Source organism: Pithys albifrons, chromosome 6 (genome assembly GCF_047495875.1).
Source record: "Pithys albifrons albifrons isolate INPA30051 chromosome 6, PitAlb_v1, whole genome shotgun sequence".
Classification (NCBI taxonomy): domain Eukaryota; kingdom Metazoa; phylum Chordata; class Aves; order Passeriformes; family Thamnophilidae; genus Pithys; species Pithys albifrons.
The window spans coordinates 40,474,120-40,494,244 of NC_092463.1; the positions used below are offsets into that span (position 1 = coordinate 40,474,120).

The following is a 20,125-nucleotide window of genomic DNA, read 5'->3' on the forward strand; positions in this document are numbered from 1 at the left end:
AAAATCTCCAGCTCTCAGGTGTGAAGAGGAGCTCTTTTCATAGAGACATTGATGCACAAAATTTATTCCAGAAATTAAACTGGGTTTGGAGTCACTCAAGCCTTGAGTGTACTCTTGTCTCAGGAATCGAATCAGGGATAGCATCTTACAAGGGTTCTGATGCAATTTCATTCCATCCACCCTACAGTCTCTAATGCTTTGCACTCTTAATGTCCCAACCAAATAATTGGAACTCTACCTGTTCACAGATGTAAACAGAGAAATGTTTGTGCCCACAGAGCATCTTTGTTTCTAAGTGGAAGAGGCAAGTGAACAGAGACAAAGAGCAAGCAGAGCATTACAAGCAGACAGCCAGATTAAAGTTATTCCACTGCAGCAAAGAAAGTATCCTGATGCTTTCCAGTTGTTAATGCTTTTTGTATATGACAATGTACAGCAGGAGCAGATATCAAAACGAGGATGAGTAACCGCTCAGACTCTCACTGCAGAATTTGGTATTTGGGATGTGAGGGATAGGCTGACTGGAAGCACCACACGAAACCTCTTCCAGCACACAAATGGGTATGTTAATGGGTTTCTCTTAATGCTACCTATTCTCCACTTTCAGGAGACATCTAGATAGACAGAACTAAGCTGCCTTTATCTCAGAGGAGCATTTATCTGCATCAAAATCCATGCCACCAATTTAGGAACTTCTGTGGGGGACTTAGCACAGGACTAGTATTTCAGAAGAGACTGCCTGTAGGTCATTCAAATGCTAATTGCATCAACTACCTATCAGCCTTCATTGTGCCAAGGAACAATGATACAGGACGACACAGATTACAGTACCAGAAAAGAGGCAGCTGGACTGCCAATTAAACCACAGAGCCGGAAAAACAAACTCACTGCTGTCTTGCAATACAGGGAAAAAATAATGAGGTACTATCAAGACAGACCTGCTAGAAAGAATGCATCATCTGTGGATCAGCTATTTGATCCCAGTGTCACCACAGAAAGTTGTGTATTATGGGATTTTTTTCTAGGCTTGTTTTTTTAAGCATTAACAAACTGACTTCTAGCTTCCGGAGAGGGATTTCATTTGAAGAATGTGTGCTAAGAAGTTCACCTTCTGAGCACAATCATCACAGTGTAGCATAACCCTGTACCCACAGCTATGGAATTCATGAAGGGGAAGTCAATAATGGATCTAATACTATGAAAAAGTTAACACACAGTATATGTCTTTATTCTGCACCTATGAGAACAAACTACCAAGATATTTTTTTTATGAGATACTCCACTGTGATTGAGCAGCAACATTAAAAACTTCCGTAGCTGAAAGCTGCTCTAAGAAACCAGCAGCTGGAGAGAGACAAAGGCAGATAAGAGCTGAGGTACAGCAGCTAACCTTCATGAAAGCTCATGGACTGCAAGTGCATTATTGGAACACACAAAGCAATAAGCGAACACTTAAATAGGAATATCTCACACAATTAAAGTCTTCTCCACACTTCCAAAATCCTACTGTCTTCAGAAACTTAAGTACCATGTTGAGGAAATCAACAACTGAGGATACGTCCCCACCAGTCCCATAAAGGGACACTTTCCACCACCACTGTAATGAGTTTGTGCATTGGCAGTTCAGCAGTAGAGCCTCTTTTTCCTCACATTTCTGCATGAAAAGCTGCACTTTCACAGAAATTATGAACAGTTCTCAAGTCTGTGATGAAGGTGACATATCTACAGCTCCAAAGTCACAAAAGAATCTGAGGCATATTTTAAGCTTCTTATGTCATTTAGTACCCACTGACGTAGATCACAGAAAGACCACAAAAAAATACTTACTCAAAGGTTCACATCTTTCCATAGTTAGCAGTACCAAACAGACTATAACAGAAACACACAGCATAGAAAGCCACATGTTCATTGATTCTATTATTCTACAGAACTGTCTATTGTGAAAAGCAGCATTAGATCAGGATACTAATTCAAATTCACATACTCATCTTGGATGAAAAGGCAGAAATCAAATCAAATCTCAGGGACCTGTACAGAAAATATTTACCTACTAATACTGAGAAAAATGTCAGAGTACAGGGTACATCAGAGACAATTGCAATGTGTGTTCCCATCACCTTTTGCTGGCTTTCTGAAGCTCTCAAGTCATCTTCATCCTACCCTGTACAGCTGTGCATCACTGCAAGCACATCTGAAGGATGGGAGCTCCTCGGGACAGAATTAACAGCACACTTGACACTGCACATGACAGAACAGGATTAGGCCAAGAAGACTTGATGGGAGACAATCACGTCTGAAATGCCAGAGGAAATGGAGATCTACCTGCAATACAGTTTTGAAGGCAACCAAAGAAGCCCCTTATCATGATCACTTTCCGCATTAGAAGGGAAATGAAAGGTTACTGCACTAATTCTGGTTAGAACAGCAACCAATACTCTATCCAGCTGCATGTATCACAGGCTCACTGACATCCACTTTAACTAGATTTAGGTGAGAGCCATTCTCTTTTATGTGAACATTAGCCCTAAAAACAGCTAGAGAGACCAGGAATGCATCATCAACATGCACAAGGAGGCACCTCAGCCAGTGAGAGGCCATTACCCTAATTCTCATTAGAACTATCATGTGCTCAAATAAATCATCCTGTCCCAGAAGGATAACATTTATCCATCATCTTAGCTCACTGTCATCCTGATGAAACTTCATATGCTCTAACAATGGTGTGTTAGCAGGGCTGTGTTAGTGTGCTGGCTGAAGTACAGAAATTCCCTTGAAGATACAGGACTTAGAATTCTGCCAGGGAGTCAAGCTGTAAAGAATGGGATAGCTTATGTGATTTTGGGAAAACAGCAGCTGAATATCACACTTTGAAATCCTAAATCCACATTAAAGGGATCAACTGATTCTTAGCTCATCAATAACCTCAGCCATACCCCAGTGTAACAAGGTTACAGATGGTTTGCTTTGGCAACTCCAGCAGAGATATCCAAAGATAAACCATTATTGCTCTTGTAGAAGGTTGTACTCTGATTAGGTGTGGGCTATAGAAAGAAAAATCTGTACTGTTGAGCTTATTCCTCAACCACATGTAAGAGCTCAGTCTCTCGTCTCAATCTATTACCCCTAAGATAACAATGAAATCACTCAGAAACTGTAACTGTAGAGTGCTGTATCACTCAATCCTTAAGCCCTGATGATCTGGATCTCCCCAGGAGGTAAAAGGCTCAGGGCAATCGTGTGGGATTGCATTTAAACAGATACTAAGTCTGTTGGCAAAGCCAGAACAGGCAAACACAACCTGTGACCATGCAAGGAAAATTTGTTTGTTGAGATACACAGAACAGAAGCCCACTAAAACAAAGTGAGGTGAGACAGAAGCACTCCACAAACTAGGTAACTCTACCATAAGCTTTAACCTGCAAGCCTCCTAATGAGCAACAAACGTCAACAAAACAGCGTCTGTGTCAATTTTTAAAGCCTCCTAAAGTTCCCTGGCAAACGCTAATGCTCTTCTTCTTCCAAGCTTCCACTGAGTTGAAACTAAAACCTTCTTTGTTTCACTACACCATTACCATGTTTCTGTCCATCCCAAAGCAGTCAACTACTGTAAGGCCTGAAGCAAAAGTTCACAGAGGTGAACAAGAGGTCACAAGCACTTCAGTGGCAATGAATTTTTTAAAAATCTATTTACTGAATTTTAAAACCATGTTAAAATGCATATCCTGGTCTGTGTTATCAGATGACAAAACCCCATAACTTGGCCCAAATTACTTAGTAATGTCCTGCTCACAACGTGATTTAGGACAAAAAGATAATTTATTACCAAAAAAAACCCAATCCAACAACAAATCAACCAAAGGAGCAAACACATAAAAATCCCCCCCAAAAACAGAAGGCAGAAATAGTCATCGTAAAGAAACATTTATAAAAAGCAGTAAGAGGTGGTAAATACACTATTGAACCATTTGTTCCTTGGACAGATTAACACTGTCGAGCTTTACAGCAGTACTAACTCCTTTTATAAAAGCTGTAACATCATCCCACAGAACACCTCATCAGCATCTCCTGGGAAGCACAGGAAAATAAAACAAAAAAAAAAAACAAACACCAAAAAAACTCCCAATCAAACAAAAAAAAAAGCAACCCAAAAAACCCCCCCACCAAACCAAAACCAAACCCTCACTCTGTTGGCCTGTAAATGGCAGAGAACCCAACACACCAGAAGACTGAAATGGCTCAAAGATGTGGCAGTCCACCTGTATTGCCACATGCAATCAGTCAGTCCTAAGAAGTAAGAAGCCAAAATGTATTTACTGTTTTCATCATCACTTTAGCAAATAACCACTTCAACCAGCTTTCACTGTATGGATGTTTCCTTGAAGACCACAGTCCCATCCCTTAGGGGAGTTCACCAAGGAGAGGAGAGTGCAGAGGGTGGCTTCCAGCCCACACTACTGTGAGCCTTAGAAAAGCTGCCAAATGAACTCAGAATTTTTTGAGTCTTGAAGAGAAGGGGAATATGGAAGGCTGAAAAATATGCTAGTGTTATACCAGTATTTTAAAAGGTTGAAATTGGATGAGACTGTCAGTCTTGTCAACCTGACATTGATTCCAGACAAAATAATGAAAAAGCTGATATAAGACTCAGTTAATAAAGGATTAAAAGAGGACAGTGTAATTACTGCCAATCAACATAGACTTTATAGGAAAATATAACTTGTCAAACTACCAACACTTTTTGGTGTGATTACAAGTTTGAATGCTAAAGGTAACAATGTTGATGTAATATATTTTCACATGGTGTTTTACTGGGTGCCAGGAAGCACAGTGATGCAGCGTGTGGTATCAGCTGATAGGTCTGAGCTCCACCAGCAGATAGGAGGCAGGCAGGAAGGTGCTACTGGGGTGCGTTGTTGTTCCAGTGCTACATGCAAATCAGGCTGCTGGCATGCAGATATCTCTGTCTGTCCTGTTGACTACTATCGCTTCGTTCTCCCCCTGGGCTCCCACCTACTCCATCCATCTGCTGCCACCTTTCCTATGCTTCGCCTGGAAGTGCCTTGGCACAGAGATGGCCATCAGTCCCCTGGTTAGTACAAAGAACTCTAATCCTGACCTAAGCCCTGCCTGGTATGTCAGTCTTTCTCTCCAAACTACTGTGTTGCTGCACTTGCCTCTCTGCTTAGATAACCTGTAATTTTTAGTGGTTCATTAAAGCAGACTGCTCTAAGAATTTATTCACAAGGCAGTCTTCCCTAGTGTGGAGCTATTGTCTGTGTATCAGTTGCATGAGAATGCAACAGAAAGCTGTTCACATGAAGTAGAGAGCTGAAAGTAAACGTGGACAGAACCTGACAGCAAGAGCTTTGACATTAAGAAATTTAGTCAGCACACCACAGTCATTCACACACCAAGATCTCCATCTGCTGCTTTGATTTCCTCTCCACATACAGCAGTAAGTGGGGCAGGGGACAGGAGAAGTGCAATTAGCTGTATTTTCCCAAACAGCAGCTCTCACTCATACTTGACCAGAGAAGTCTACTGTCAGTTTTTAAAAAGTTGTCAGGTTAGGAACACAGGGCTTTTTGGTATGTCTTCTCAAATGCTGCAGAGGTTGCATAAGAAATACATTTGGCATTTTTGCATTTAAATGTAATTCAGAAATGACAGTCTGGATACATGGTAGGATGAAGTAATTTAAGGCATTCAAGCTTACATTAGCCTACGTTAATAGGAAAAGAGATGACTGAATTTTTTCTCAGCCAATGCGGGCAACCTCACCTGTAACCCCCAGGCCAGGGCTGAAGTATTTTTGAGCCTGAGGAGAGGTTTTTCCACCATCATCCTGAATAAAGAACTACCATGACTAACTAAAAAGGAAAGCATGCTATCAGCACTGTAACTTTCAATGGCTCTGAAGTATAAAGCTGAAAATGACAATGCTGCTGACTGTAGAAGCCAACAAACCTTTCCTTAAGTAGCTCAGCACAACGTCACACAGAAAGATTGATCATGTTTTTTTGAAACTCCCATGGTTACAATTTCTGCCTTCTTATGTTATTCAGGAAGCACTTGTGTTTTGAGGCTCAAACTCCCCAAAAAGTGCAAGATGAAAACACCTGGCTATTTCCCAGCCACTAAGGAACATGCAAACTACAAAGAGGACTGGAGAATGGTTGAAGGCAGGTGTCTCCAGCGAAGCAGGGCCACACGAGAGTTCTGCAGTGTTGCCTGGCAGCAAGTAATTATCTGCCAGTGTGCAGTTTCCATGTGCCAACAGCCAAAGCCCACACAGGCAGCAAGCACAGGAAAGTACATGCGTCAGCTAAAACTACAGGCTATCTCCACTGTTTCCTAAGCAAAAAAAAGAAGAGGTGCTTTGGAGGCTGGACTTCAGCTGAGCTCTTACTGTTGCTGCAACAGCAAGGTCTGGGAATAATGCACTCAAACCAAAATGTCCCGGGAGACAAAAGACTGGAGGATATCAGATATCTATTATCAAAAGAAGGACCACTGTCATCCTAAATCAACCATGCAATATCAGCAACAGTCCTACCCCAAAATGGTTGGGAAAACTCCAATGAAGACTCTTAACAGTTAAAAAATCCTGCTCAAAAATGGCTTAGGAATAGTTGATTGTGACTTAGGAGCTAAGGAAAAGGGTCCCAGCCTCTTGAGAAACTTTTCAACACTCCTTTCAGTGGTGGTCCTGTGATTAGCTACAGGAAGGAAGAGAACCATATCTCAACCTACCTGTCCATACATCATCTCTTGCTCTCTCCCAGGCTCCAAAATTACTCCCCCACACTGGGGTTAATTACCAGACCTAGCCAAAAAACTCACGCTGAAGATATGTGTCATCTATAACCATCTTGTTCATGAACTGCCAGACTGACATACTCCTCTTCACCCCACCTTCCTTCCCACCTCCACTTGCCCTGTAAGGCTCCCAAATGCCTGTGTGTTGCATGTGGTGGCAGTGGAGATTTTTAATATGCACTTATTGAGATCCTAATTGAATCCCTCGTTGCCTCGTGTGCATCTTCCTAGCTGGAACATGAACAAGGCACCCTGTAATTCAATTAGAAGGACCTGCAGCAAGCTGATCATTAGTCTGTCAGGTTTCTTTAAAAAAAGACATGTGGGAATAGGGGAAGAAGTTAAATAAAGGGAGACTTGTTAACGGCACCCCTCCCCAGTTCATGCAGACACTCCTATGCAGGTAACTGAAGCATGGAATCTGCAGTGCTCGAGCACTTGAATGACAGCTTACCACATCACTCCAACAATCACTTATCTTGCTTCAGACAACTTAAATAGAACCTCAAAAGTTGGAATTACTTTCCCTTATCAATCCTCCTCTGCTCAGTTTCACGAAAAAAACCACCACTAATATACATGACTACTGCAAGGAAGAAAATCTCATTACCTGCCAAAACCCTGTTGACAGAGGAATGGGTGGCCAAGCCAGGCTGTCCCCGTTCATGGAAAATCCCAGCATAAGGCAAGTACTCTGGCAGCAAAAAGCGTCTGCAAAACAAAGAGAGTAAGCTTCATGGAGAAAGACATCCCAGTGTATGCAGCCCTGGAGAGCAACTGCAATTACTTTGAGGAAATATGACTACATTCCAGCAGCCTATAGTGGAGGGAAGGCTTGGAATCCTCTGCTTAGCCAACCTCCTCACTGCTTCAAACAGAAACCAAATTACAGACTAGATCCTACTCTGATCAACATGGCTGCAAAAGATCAGCATTAACCAAATCCTATACCTCCCACAATAGCTTTCTAATCCCAAACCAGCACGTTATAGTGAGAATCTCCAATCAGATTCTTTCTTTCTCCTATTCTGCCTTCACACCATGGCCCCAGCCTCTAAGTAAGAAGCACTAAGAGCATGGTGACCTGAGACACAGGATGAGCTGCTCAAAGGAATCCATCTGAAAGCAGCAGAGCTGTATTCCAACTGGTATCTCCAGGACTTGCACACCCTTTCACTCTTCTGTGTAGACGCCTTACCTTGGGACAAAGCGCCCCAGCGATGGTGCAGACATCCGAGCATTCCTTGGAGCTCGGTGCCGGGATCGATCTCCATTGTCCCTTCAGCAAAAGAAAGAAAATTATTGTACAATAAAAATACCATGTAATAAAGTATCTTCAAAAAAAACCCACCCAAACCCATCAACATCACCTAGTCATCCTGAGCATGCTACAGAGATTTAATGGTTCTCCTGCTTCTAATGTTCCAAATTCATACACTTAACTCTACCAAATCCTTTTGACAATTTTACATATGGGTAACCATATCAACAAAACCACAGTGTCAATGAATCAATGTCAGCACCTGAGCAAATAAAAGACAAACCTCAGACTTTTGACTGAGAAACCAAAAAGCAAGCTCACCAGAGTCCTGAGGAGAACTTTCAGTTGGTCAAAAGACATCTGCTAAGTTGCACATTTTCCTTCCCAGAAGCACAGGCAAAAGAGAATAATCTGCAGACTATTCTTTTGTGTTCTTTCCCTCAAGGTCCAGTTCAAGTGGATCTTAAGATAATCACACCTTTCAAAAGCTTATTCAGTTAAATCAGGAAACATTAGGTGGTCTCAGACAAAACTGCAGCTCCTTAACAACATCTCGTTTCGTTTAACAATAAATGTCTGGGCCTTAGGGAATGAGGGGAAAGGGTGTAGTATCTATTGTCCTACAGCAGACACTGGAGGTTTTCCCTAGGAGGGCAGTGCAACACTGAACAGGTTACATAGAGAGGCTGCAGAGCTGCCATCCTTCTCAGTCTCAAGACAGGACCTAGACAGAGCCATGGCTGACCCAATCTGATTCTGGCAATAACAACTGTAAAAAAAGCAGGAGGCCAAACTGGAGGACCTTCAGAATCCCCAGCAAACAAAATTTCTGGTATCGCATTCATAGGCCACGAGAGGACCTGTAATTATACAGGACTAAAACTTCAAGGAAAATAATGAAACTCCATTAGTGACTCGAGTTCTAAAACAGACCTGTGCAGTGCTTTCTTTTCTGTTCAGAATTTACTCTGTATGACCTTGCATAAGCAACAAGTCTGTTCTCCCTGGATTTGAGATCTCCATCTGTAATTGCAGGCCTCCTTGCCCCCTTCCCAAGCAGTTGTGGGGGGAGTATTACTTGCAGAGCCTTGAAATCACTAGGAAACTAAATATTCCTTATGCAATGCACTAGCAGCACATTTCTAACCCACTCCAGCAAGCTGCGCATTTTATAATCCCTTTTTGTTTTGCTTTTTTAAAGTCAGTGAGCAAGAAATGTAGGCTGAGAAGCAAGTCCATTACGTGGCTGTTTCCCACACACTTTAGGAACCCAGGAACACAAAAGCAGAGGTTGTTCTGCAAAGGTCGTTAGCATTTCAGGCTATTTCACCAAAACCAAATCTGAATCCAAGCTCAAAGCTTCCATTTCTCCTCCCACTGCAGACACAGCATTTTGCAGTTCACAGCCAAAGCCACACTTCACCCTCAGGTTTCTGTGTAACCAGCAGGGTTCCTGAAATCAAAAACGTAAAAGCTGCTGCTGTTCTTTTATCAGAGGCCTCCAGCCTATTAAGATGTGGATCAAAACCAGAAGGAATCCTGCAAATTCGAGTGCTGACTTATCAACTTTTCCTGCTAAAGAGAAAAGGCCAAAGTGAAAAAGAAGTGTCATGTTCCAGTTCTTGCCACACACAGTAAGAGCTAGCAGAAGACAAGAAATACACTTTTTTAAAACCCTATGCAGCAGTTTTTGAAACAACACTGATATGCAGCCCTGGGAGAAAAGCAATAAAACAGTTTTCTGGGTTTGCATATGCTTTGGACATTTACTAGAATAGGAAGGTGCTCTTGAAATGGACAAATACCATCAAGAGAAACAATAGTAGGACTACACCCTGCAGAACTCTCCAATAGAAGAGAATCTCTGCAGCAGATTTTGAAAGGAATGAAGAATTAGCTCCAGCAAATAAAAGTGTGAAGTCTACAGTCCAAATCAAGAGACATAAAGCCACTAATTGTTCAAGGTTTTTTAAATGCCACTAGCCAATGGACTTAGTATCCACAAAAACATTTTCGGACACAAATCCAAAGAGACTTTCTGATGTGAGAAGTCCATCCTGTACTGCCCTACTCACTGTGCATACAACCTTCCACCAATACAAAAAAAGCCTAAAAGGGAGAAAATAGAGACTAGGCTTTTCTTTAGTTTTCACCATGACAGAGACGGCCTCTACTGATTCAAAAGACAGCCATCTATTTTTAACATAACCTAAAAAAATAAATTAAAACCCACACCCCAATGGCCACTGCCCTATAGCTCAAATTGCAGGGAATAAGAAACAGTGGCTGTCCTTCAAGAATGCTGGAATTCCTATTTACTGTAAATGGAAGCGCAAGATACACTTCCCTGAGGTAAAGAATAATATTACTAAACATTACTCTGAATTACTAATTTACAGAGCCATTTATATCTAAACTCGCATGCTCAACAACTACATGCAAGAGTGTCTAGTCTAGTGTTGAAACAGGAGATATTACCCGGGTGCCAGCTGAAGATTATTTCTGCACCCTCTAAAAAGGAAAATAAAACCCCCCTACAGATCAGTAAAGATGCGAGGCACTTGTGTTATTTCTGTATCACACACAGCCTGCTGACAGAGGGAGGAGAGCAGATGTGAGCACACTGCAGTGCCAGCGTCCGGCAAGAAGTGAGAACTTTTCTAAGTTGTCTAATGCTCTACTTTCTATTTAAGGTCAACTACCTATAGACTCATTAGCTAATGATTCACAGTGGATAGTTTAATTAACATTACCTGCAAAACTGGAAAGCAAATCCCTCAGTGTGTGTGTCTTTGTCTACATGAAAAAGGCCTCTTCTGTAAAGCAACTCAATAACCTTGCAAAGTGAATGATACAAAAATGCACCACAGCAAGGTGACAAGGGAAACTTAATACTCTAATTATTAACAGACTGGTTTATCTCAGCTGGAAATCTGCATGAACCAAAAAATGGTCCAAACTTTAAGGGTCTGCTCAAAACTCAGGTTATTCATCATTTGTTCAGATACCATTGTGGGACAAATCAAAACAGTGATGTGAAGAATAAGAGTTGGTAGGGGAGAAATAGTATTAACACTAAAATACAACAGGGCATGAAAAGAAAGCAATTCCCAAACATTCAGGAGATTGATGGACATTTAATAGGGCATAAGAAGGATGAAGTTTATCCTAGACTGGGCAAGACAGCCAAATCCCTTAGATTTCATTGCTATTGTCTTGTTTGCTTGTTGAAAGAAAAGTTGAAGGAATGTAAATTTAATGGAGCAGCAATGCCAGGCCTGAAAACAGAGCTGAAAACATGAAATTTTTTGTCCTAAAGATTAGAGAAAAAGTCATTCTTTTTCATCTGGTTATTTGGCTACTGCATTAGTAACAGTGAATACAGAAGACAGTAAAGACAAAGAAAGCCACATTCTGCTTTTCTGTCTTGGCAAGAATTCACTTTAATATTTAGTGATTGTTGTATCAGGAAGTGAAATTAAACACACAGCATGGGATTTCTAATGCAATCTGTTGGTCTAACTGTTCCCATTGTAGTCAATATTAAAACTCCCACTGACTACACTGCCAACAGAATTAGGTCAACAATGACCATTTTAAAAAGCCATTTAATCAGAGCCAGCACCAGTAAACCATGCAAGTTCAGAAGAATCAAATCATATCAGGCCAAGCCAATTGTTCCGTATTTTCAGCATTTTATCACGTTTCATGCAATTCAATTTAAAAGGCTAAATTAATTCTGACTGCAGAGGTTAGGCACCTAGATAAAATAGAAATGCTAAATAACTGGTTGAGTGGCATCTACTAATATCCTTAAGGGTTGACACTGGATTCAGTTGCACCATATTCATGTAGCAGAAAAAAATGCTAATGTCTGAAATACTGAGAAAACACTAAGTATCTGTATTTAGTTGCTTTAAATTTTTTTAAATTGCAGGAGGTTACTTAAGAGGAGATAGTGCAGAGAGCAGGAGTAGGACAAAGATCCTACTGGGAGCTCAGAGGAGGTTCCCATAAAATGAAAATTTATCGGCTCTAGAGGTGGGTCAGATCTGACCACAGGTCCTCTGAAGAGGGTGCCTGGAGGATGTCGCATGAAACTGTCCATACTAAAGCAGAAATAGATCCTGAAATCTTGCAATTCACTTCACAGGCTTCACTGCTGATTTGGATGAAAACAGATCATACATACCCCTAGAAGGGTGTGCTCACAGGAGTTGCACAATCACAAGGCAAAACGTGTGCTATCTTTCCAAAGGGTACAGAAGCAGGAAAAAGGTGAAGGGAGCATTACACTTGCTAGTGGTTCTAAGAACATGTCAATTGCTTTCCAGAACCATCCTGATGGAAAAGGGAATATACAGCGTTGGGAACACTATGAAGGAAAGTTAGCTACCAGTTTCACCACTGAGAAGAGCAGCAAATACCAGATGTCAGCTTTGGTTTCTTCTCTGTCTGATCCTGCAGGATACTGAGCATCTAGTACTAATTAATTTAGGAAAAAACAGGAGCATTTCTGGGAAATAAACATTAAAATAGCAAGGTAAACACAAAATAAATAAAACCGTGACATTCTGAGTATTTCAGTGAGATACAGGTATCCCAGAAGACAAAAAGAAAAGCCACACTGCAAGTTGGTTGCAATTCTGTAGAGACATAGAGGCTGAAATAACATCTCCTGGACCAGGAAGACTAGTCTCTTATTCAAAAGTAAAGCTTTCATCCAGTATATGCTACTTTACTCACAGTCCTCAAGTCTTGAAGAAGTTGTAAACTCAACCCAGGAAAAGGACTTATGGCTCTGAAGACAAGGGTATCTCCTAAAAATGGGATTATGTTAAAGACTAAACATTCAAGACAATTGACTTATCTAAGCAGAGATTTATTTTCACAAGTAGATACAAATAAGCCAGTTAAGCAGCACTGGTCCTATCAAAAAGGGTACAAATATTGACATCCATAGACATTAGAAAGACTATTATGCGATTATTTTAAATTATATTTGAAAGAATATACATAATCTCCTAAAAATGAAAGTTGTAACCATAAATGTATATACCTATCTTTGAAGGATATGACCAATACTGAAAGAGAAGTACAGAATTGAAGGGGACAACAACAAACAAAAACATTTAAGCAAAAAGAAGCAACTGCTACACGAAAAGCCTTTCCTGGTACTAAATATATTACGACTGTGGAGCAAAGGCCCAAAGTATAACACTGGAAACAAAAAGGGATTGAAGAATAAAAACAGAGAAACTGCAAAGAGCAATACTGGCCAGCTGGAGAGCCAGGAACTCAAAGAACAGATTTTTAACATAGTAATTGATGAAGAAGTTAGGCAAGTTGCCCAAGACATGGTGTCCTTTTGTGTCCTTCTGAAGACTGAAATGTCAGTCTTTCCTGAAGGGCTCTTTCAAAAGAACACCAGGGAAAACATGTATCTACTTATCAGCTAAAACATCCTACAAAACAGCAGACTGCTGAGTTACTAACGGCTCTGCTGACCAGAGGGAAACAAATCCCCCAGTTGTCATTACCTCTCAGAGGGTTGTGCAGGGGAAAATGTATTTACAAGACTAAAAATGACACTTCAGAAGATCAAGTTTTCAGAGAAGCATTACATACGAGAGGATTTATCACCTGGTTAAGAGAAACAGCAGCTCTTGCCTCTTAAATGCCAAGGATTAACTGCTTCAGAGAAAGACTGATATGGAATGAGAATGAAGCACTCAACTCTTTTCTAGATGCAAAATCCAGTTGTCTCTTTTTTAACAATCTCACTGTGTGGTGGTTGCACAAATTGATGATGATGTTTTAGAACAGGAGTGATACACTTCATAACTACAGTGAATCATTAGGAAACAGAAACAGCAGTGGCCAAAGCCAAGAGAATCCCTACTCCCCAGATTAGGCCTGGTACATGAGCATTAAGGAAAGCACTGTATGCAGTGTTTCATAAAAACAGGGTACCCAGCACTACAACTACTCTTCCCTTTCAGACCCCTAATTAGCCCTTTTCAAACATTCATCCAAATATGAGCATGACCAGGGAAAACAGCACTTTGGCTAATTCTAAACACTTGGAAACATTGCAACTGGTGCTCCCAGGACTCAGTTTGTAGCACAAACACACAACCAGCTGCCCCACCAGGCTTCAACATCAGAATAAAGTGTCAAAAGTAAGCACCGACTTCTTTTTTTTCAAAGGAAACAGAACTGAAAACTTAACTTCACAAACAATGCTAATCTATTAGACCTACAGGCCTCAAGAATGGTGACCACTACCTGCTCTGCACGCCCAGCAACAGCCCAGTAACAGCTTGCTTCCTAATCATTCTCATTAACAACAGACCTCACCTACTACGTGACCTAGTTTGATTTTTGAGTTGCACAGACACAAAATAAAAGCAAAAGGAAAACAATGAACACAGTTTCTAAGTAGCAAAAAGCCTCACATGTACCATCTTCACATGATAACTGTTTCTACAGGCCCGGGCAACCACCAGTGTGGAATACGATGTGAGCTTTCCTGGCAAGAGCCATCTTTCAAAAGGCACTGCCTCTTTCACTGCCCTGCTATGAAGACACTTGCCTTGCCAGAATGTGACTTAGTGGTAAAACAGCATTATCCTGGAGAGGTTAGCAATACCCTGCAGTACTGCTGCAAGGAAACACTCACTGCCTGTTCACTGCACCCAGGCAGGATTACTAGACATTAAGACCAAGATAACTACGGCCATGCCATCCCGACACCTGATCCCATCAGATCTCGGAAGCTGAGCAGGGTCAGGCCCAGTAGTCACTACTTGGATGAGAGACCTCCTGGGAATACCAGGGGCTGTAGGTTCCAGTCCTGAGGACTTCACTGTCACCGTCCAAGCTCACTCGGCCGTGGCAGATGAACCTCAGGAGTTAAAGGGTGGGGCCAGTTCTGCACACCCTGTGCCTCACCTAAAAAATCCACTGCGCAGGCTGAAAGGGCACACCCACGTGGGGAGAGCCCTGCCCAAATCTGCGTTGGCAAGCCGAGCCATCATGATGATTAAGACCAAGATAAGGGTAATAAAAAAAACTGTTACAAAAGATAAAGATAAAAGAAAAATGAAGCTGCAGGCTACTGTGAGTAACCACAAGCCAAGGTAAGACTCTAACTATTCTCTGAAAAATTAATTTCAATGAAGAGATTCAATATCATTCTCATTCAGCCAGGACTAGTAACTTTTCTAGCCTGAAACTGGGTTTAAGATGATGGATATAATTAAAATAAATTGCTGTCTATCTGGAATCAACATCCTAGTGCTAACTGCTCCAGAAATCCGTTAACAAAGAAGCAAAAAAACCCCAAAAGTGATCACAATATTCATGTCTGCCTTGAAAGCCAGTTTTGAGAAGTCCCATCTTCATCAAAAACAATAATGCAGAGCCATATGAGCCAAAAAACAGAGGCAAAGGAAAAAACATCACAAAAATACAAAGGAGCTCTGGGAAGAAAGCAACAAAGGCTGGTGTGTACAACAAATAGTGATCCTGGTTTTAATATCTTTATCTGAACTCAAATAGCAAATTGCTAACAAGAACATTATTTGCAGCTGCTCAAGTAAGAAACACAGCTAACAAGCTGCCCCATCTACGACTTCCAGAAAGAAACTGCTGTTTTTTCTGCAGTATACCGATGAGTCATGGATCCTAAAAATCCATTTCCAACAGTATTTAAGTGATGTGAAGAGCCCATATAAATTCTCACATCTCCTATATGTCCTTTAACTTCAAGCATAAACATCAGAACAGCAAGGAGAAAAATGAAAAAACTCAGCCTCATTGCTTTTAGAAACCTTATGGTTTGGATGCCAAAAGGCTACCATTGATCAAGTCATCCCTTATCCACCCTATCAGAGCTTAACACTTGGCATCCCATTCATCCTGAAGTGTCAGCTTAACCTACAGTCTCCTTACACAGTAAAACTATTTCTTTACCTCTGGGATTCCTTATGCTTCTCTCTTCACAATGACAGAGCTTGTCTCTCTGTTTTGGAGCTGTAGATCAAAAGCTCCATACTTAAAGCCTCACAAAAAAAATTCAGATATTCCAATCTCTCCTTTCTCCTGCCAAGAAAATCTGGCTCCTACTTGAAGGAGTTTCTTTTGTAGAAATTGAAAATTGTCTTAGAAAGGAAATAAACAACAACTGTGAATACATGAGTGCACAATGGACAGCTATGAAGGCGGGCAGTAAAAAACAAGACTGACTGTACAGAGTCCAAGTTCTACCCATGTGCTCTTAGTAGTTGGTGTGCTAAGGGAAATCAGCAGGTGCACTATGAATTGATTGCATTTCTGCAGATTAGTGCTCCCATTGTGCTGTGTCTCTAGTAAAAATGATACAGTCAGACCAAAATGGTAGAGATGAGATTTGACCACAAGCATGGATTTCCTTCACAAGGGGAGGGATGAAATTACTGAAATAACTGGCAATCGCCAACCTCTTCCTCCCCTCACTCAAACTTTCCAAAAAATCTTTCTGTCTCGGCTGTTAAGCAAACCACATGGTTATTCTCATCATGACACACAACTCCCTCCTCAAAACCCACTTCTACCATTCCACCTGAGGAGCAATATGGAGAACAGCATCCAAACCAAAACCTATTACCCAAGCACACACTGCTGAGTAACCACACTGCCACAGCCATTGTCTCCCCTTCTCTCTCACTGCACAATGCTAGTGCAGATGCAATTGCATGCAATCAGTTCCTAATTAATATTGTCAGACACCCATGCACAAGTCAAGGTTCTTAAAGAAGATAACAACAAAATGTACTTTAAATTAAGACTTTCCAAAAGAAGGGGGACTGCCTGGGTATGTCTCATGAATATCTAATCAGACATGCACTTTTCTCCTTAATGTATAAAAACTTTAAATCAAAATGCTAGCCTGAAGTGGAGCACTATGACACAAAGCAGACCCACAAAGCAAATATTTCACCCATAAAAGAGGCAAAAAAGAATCTAACGTACTAATCTCCAAAATTAATGAAATCACACAGAAGAAACTGGACATGAGACTCACAGTTTTAATGCAGTGGCAGTCGGCTGTAAAGTTGCGATCTTAAAACCTTTCAAGACAAGAGGCCATTGGAGGAACTTATATTTGGCAGTTCTTGCCATGACAGTGTCAATAAAGCAACCAAAAATGGCAGAAGGCAGGTATGACAAATAATCATGAATCTTACATATTTGTGAGGAGACCCCTGCAAGATGCCCATCTGAGAAACCACAACCCTTTGTCCAGAACATGTCTTAAACAAAAGGATTTTAAGGTGACAAGTAAAGCCAAATAACGCCACTCTGAACCTTGTGAGCCTTCCCTAAGTGATTAATCATCTCTGCAAAGCAAGAGCCTGCTTCCACAAAACCACAACATCCATTATGGTCTCAGTAAAACAGTGCCTACAGTTCTTATATTCTCTGTCAGATGCTCAGTGGTGTCTCAAAAGAAATTAAAAAGATAAAGCACCAAAACAAGACTCAAGCCTGGGAGGTAAAGCCCTTCTTGTTCTCAAGACACAATAAAGCCCTTCCTAGCCTGTGACAATAGCACAACTCAATGGATCCGCTCCAGCACAGGTCTCTCTGGAATGAAGGAAAAAGGAAAGAATAAAGTGGGGAAAAGCTGCAGACATTAAAAGAGTGTAATCTCCAAGCTCCTTCAGATCTATATTCTACCAGGCAGCCAACTCTCAAAAGCAGACAGAGGAGTCAGCCACAGTCACACCTTTTAGCCTTAGCCTGAAAGCCTCTATAGAACTGCAGGATTCGAGACAGGCTTTCAAACAGTGAGCTGCTGCACTGTCCTGTGTGTCTGCTCTTCAGTCTGACAGATGAAACAAACCTGTATTTCTGCATTTGCTCCCACACTTACTGCAGACAAACAGGGACATAGATGGCCAAAATTATTCTACAGAAGGACCTTCACATTCTGATTATGGTGACAAATTTAGAATTACAAATGGAAAAAATTAGATTGCACTACCCAAGGAGCCCCAGAAGCATCACCAACAGTCTTTAGCATCAAAAAGCTGTTCAAGACTAAAGGAAGAGTCTAGAAGCAACCCAGTCAAAAATGTTGAAAAAAATCAAAAGAAAATAATTTAGCTCTAAAAATCTAAACTTACTATGTGATCCAAACATAAGACACTCAACTAAGAACTTGAAATTAGAAAGTTCAAAATGTACGACTTGCCTACAAAGAATCTAATTTTACCAGTTATGCTGGAAGACTAAAGCCATGTCATTCTCCATTCAGAGATTCTTATTCCAGAACTCAGGAAGCCTTTCCAATTTAGTTTGGGATTCTGTTAAAGCTAACCTTAAAACCCACTCATATCAATCTGTCTGTTAATAACCTAATATTACAATCTCTCTATATATTACAAACTGTATTAAATGCTTTCATGCAGACATGAGTGAGTTTACAGTTGACAGTTGCATTCAATAAGCAGTCAGACGATAATAGTGACAGGTTTAACACAGGCAGCATGTGTAGATAGAGAACATCTTATTAGACTAAAACCCACAGGTATAGTGTGTCTCCCTCCTCCTCTCCTGTCCACAAAAGCCAGTGCGAAACAAGGATATTACCTACAAAAACACTACTCCACATTTCTATACCAACACTACTGCTACTGCTGTCACAAACTAAATATATTTATGAACAAATTCACCATTAGACTGAGACAAAGGAGAGGCTTTAACTTAAATTTAGAGGCCATATGCACACAAACAGTGCACAGGCCAAGATTTTCATGCCCATTGCTACGTAGTTAGCCAAACAAAATTGAAATGATACAAAATTAATGTCTGAGGAGAAAAAGACCCTCAGAATCCCACTAAAGAAGAGAGCAAAGGAATGCTCATCTCCCAGGCAGCCTGCACAAGCACAGGGCTCACTCTTTGCCCAGAGCCCTACATGTAGTAAAACCAACTGATGTTTAATGTCCCCTACATCTTTCTCCTAGTGCCTGGGAAAAGACATGATTTACCAATTACATTAAACAGACTAGAAAGATAAAGCATCAAGGCAATTTGCTAAGGTTTTTACGTATTACAAAAAAATAAATCACTGGATTCCAGGAGAAAAGCATGAGCTGCAGACAGCTACAGTAGCAACTGCCTGTCCTGTATCAGATCTGGAAAAGCAGGAAAGTCAGAGCATCTAAACCAGGGCAAGAAATACATTAAGTGAAGAAATACATGACTATGCAGGTGAACAAGCAAGGAAGGATACAGAAGTCAAAAGGAGAAGTAAGGTCTCTGTGTAAGAGATTTAATTGTGAAGTGTCAGGAGAAGAAATCAAATGAGTCATGAGCAAGTTCCAGCTCTAAGGACCCCTGCAGAGCAGCTCTCTAATCAGCAAGGAGAAATAATGAAGCAGAGAAGGAAAAAGACAGCAGGTCCTGGATGCATAGACCAGAATTCAATACAAAATATTCAACTAACTAATTCAGCCACTGCACATTAAGGAATAAACACTTCTTTTGCTCAGTATGAAAACCTTAGCATGGCTGATTGAATTGCTTCCCTGACTGGGTGCTCTTACAGTGTGAACATTATCTGCAGGAGAACACACTTCTCTGCAGGCATTTGCCTGGCTCTGTGAATGGAGAACTTACCATCTTTTATTTTCCCAGCAGAACAAGCTACCATAGGTAGATGAAATGGAATAATGGAAATAGTAAGGTCTATGTTTACACCACACCCACCTCACAAAACAGGCCCAGCAGCCACCATATTTCTGCTCTTCCAAACCACAAAGATGCTTCAGAAAATCCAATAGGCAGTGACTCTTCTGCATTATCTCCCCTCATTTACATTTTACACAAACAAGGCCACAATGACAGGGAAAGACACTCACTCACCCTGTACTTCAGAATATTTAATTGCTGGAGCATGAAATGACAGCTTTCCACAACAACTTCCTAAGATGAAAAAGTCTACTGCCACTTAAAGAGTTAGAGGGGGACTGGTGTCTTGCTTTTGGAAATAGC

General features: G+C 41.0%; 1 protein-coding gene across 6 annotated transcripts in view; it reads right to left on the minus strand.

The window, feature by feature from the left end:
* AMBRA1 (autophagy and beclin 1 regulator 1) overlaps nucleotides 1-20,125 on the minus strand; it is a 131,266-nt gene that overhangs the window by 70,862 nt on the left and 40,279 nt on the right. For 5 of the 6 annotated variants that reach the window (XM_071558475.1, XM_071558476.1, XM_071558474.1 and 2 more), the window contains 2 exons: nucleotides 8,018-8,101; nucleotides 7,430-7,530 (listed from right to left, as the gene is read on the minus strand). In XM_071558475.1, the coding sequence (XP_071414576.1) occupies nucleotides 7,430-7,530; nucleotides 8,018-8,101 (185 nt within the window). The remainder of the gene's footprint in view (nucleotides 1-7,429; nucleotides 7,531-8,017; nucleotides 8,102-20,125) is intronic. The other variant, XM_071558477.1, reaches the window with a different exon arrangement.